At 35.8% G+C, this 2479-nt stretch overlaps 1 protein-coding gene across 1 annotated transcript; it reads left to right on the top strand.

The window, feature by feature from the left end:
- On the top strand, positions 1-1249 carry LOC131875730 (wall-associated receptor kinase-like 9). Its single transcript, XM_059220370.1, has 2 exons — positions 1-7; positions 183-1249. Exons 1-2 carry the CDS (start codon positions 1-3, stop codon positions 1247-1249), a joined length of 1074 nt encoding a protein of 357 aa, XP_059076353.1.
- Positions 1250-2479: the final 1230 nt, after the last annotated feature.

Here is a 2479-nt window from a genome sequence, read left to right as displayed (position 1 = left end):
ATGGGATGTAGGTATTTCGCAAGGTCTTCAGCGACTAATTAATTCCACGCGGCTTTCCATACGTTAACATCTTTTTGTCGATTTTGGGGTGATTGAGTAGCTGGTTTTACTCAAACAGAAATGCCGACACAAATGCAAATGCATTGTGGATTTGTAATTCGTTTTATAATGTCTCTGTTTAGTGCGCCTTACTGCTGCAAAATGTCATCCAGAAAAGTGTGGCTCAATGAGTGTGAGTTACCCTTTCTGGATAAACAATTCTAGTAGTGGATACCCTGGTTTTGATATCACATGCGAGAAGGATAAAGTTACTGGGATGTTAGCTCCGTTCTTTTATGTCAATGTTGGTAATTATACCGATGGGAAGCTTAAAGGTAATTTTAAAGGTGGGTTTCTTTATCCTTATAAGATCATGGAGATCTGTTATACGGGTTACCTTGTCATAGACTCCTATTATAACTATGCTTGGATGTGTGAAAACGTCTTTGGGACAACGTACTTTGATCTACCTTCAGATGGGCCTTTCACTAATTCAAACTCCAATACATCCGGTACCTACAGTTTTGGGGGTCTGGGAGAGGTGATATGTGTAGCAATTTGTGACCCTCTAGAGGATGACCATGAGTTTCTTAATGAAATTACAATTCTCTCCCAGATAAATCATAGAAACATAATGAAATTGTTAGGTTGCTGCATCCAAACTAAATTTCCATTGCTGGCATCTGAATTCGTTCCGAATGGAACATTGTTTGAACATTTACACTCCAAAGAAAGGTTTTTGTCATGGGCTTCACGTCTGCAGATTGCAATCGAGACAGCAGAGGCTTTGACATATCTACACTCTGGAGCATCTCAACCCATTTTCCACCGGGATGTAAAATCATCTAACAGTCTTTTGAATGAGAGACTCTCTCCCAAACTTGAAGATTTTGGGATTTGTCGTCTCATCTCCGCTTCCAATAACACACATCTCACCACTAATAATATAATGGGCACAAGGGGTTATTTAGATCCTGAGTACTTCCAAACGTATCAACTCACCGACAAAAGTGATGTATACAGTTTTGGTGTAGTCCTGGTTGAGCTTTTAACATCTCTACAACCCATCTGTACAGAAAGAGCCAGCAACGGGTGGAGTTTATCTAGTCTTTTCCTTCCAAACTTCATGACAACCGGTTCACAGAAATCCTGGATAGAAAAGTATTGGAGGAGGGAAACCTGCTACAGATGGAAGATATGGGAAGGTTAGCAAGAGAATGCCTTCATTTCGAAAGGAGGAAAAGACCGTCTATGAAAGAGGTCGTAGAGGAATTTTTCTGGTTAAGAGGCGGTCCAAGAAACACAAAATTTCATGACAGTGTAAGGTATGACGATGCAATATTTGAGCAGACAAGAATTTCTAGAGAAGCATCACAAGCTTCATACGAATTCAGAAGCTATAATATTCCATCTACAATTGTGAGTACGTCGGAGGAACCATTCAGTGCACTGATTGAGATGTCGACCCTGCCTGAACAGATTGACTTCAAAGGAGAGCATTTCTAGTCCATGTAGGAATATGTTATTTCTTCCAGAACAGTAAATATCTTGTGTTTAGAAGTGGCTTGCTAGTTTTCTAATGTAATATATCAATCAAATCTTTAATAAAGTTCTTAAAATCTATTTATAGTAATGTATCTTATAATGCTTTATAATTAAGATGTTTAAATGATCTTATGATCAAGTGACCATGAGAAGAAGTAGTATTCAAAATTTATATATATATATATATATATATATGATCTTTTATGTTTGAGTTGAATAGAATTGAAGCTTGTTGAAGCATTCTAAATTATTTGGAAAACAGTAATTACTTATAGTTTGAAAATTTTATGTCTTTCTTGGTAATTTATCACTGCCTATTTAATTGACTCTTTACCAAAGGATAATCTGATTCAATCTTATTATGTCTTCTTTCTTACCATGTATCGAAAGCTAAAGTGCCTTAATGTAGCTATAAATACAAAGGCCATTGTAATATGTTTTTGGGTTCAATCAATAAAATATGCTATGTATGCTATAAAATACATTTGTTCTTTGCACACAAGGTTTTTGTCTGCTTTTATCTATGCAAATTAAATCCTCTATTATTAAAGCAAAAGCAAATTAAATCCTCTATTATTAAAGCATTGAGTTTGTTTTTGTCTCCTCTACTCCTCCCTTAAAACCTTCATTTGGCATCAAAGCAAAAGGATCCTTTGCCCTTCTATTTTTCTATTCTTTCTTTTTATTCTCTAGAAAGCCATTAATGGCTTCCACATGTAGTGCATCCTTGTCCAATTTGCAAACCCCTATTTTTATAGGAAATATTTACAAGAATTGGTATTTAACTATGAAAGAATGGTTTTAGTCTCAAGACATATGGGAGATATTTGAAAATAGTAACATGGAACTAGTAGACTAGGTAGCATATCTATAACACCCTTACACAAGCAGAGAA

Source organism: Cryptomeria japonica, chromosome 5 (assembly GCF_030272615.1).
Source record: "Cryptomeria japonica chromosome 5, Sugi_1.0, whole genome shotgun sequence".
Taxonomy (NCBI): Eukaryota; Viridiplantae; Streptophyta; class Pinopsida; order Cupressales; family Cupressaceae; genus Cryptomeria; species Cryptomeria japonica.
Note: the sequence above shows the minus strand (reverse complement) of the source record. Positions and strands in the feature narration are given on the sequence as shown.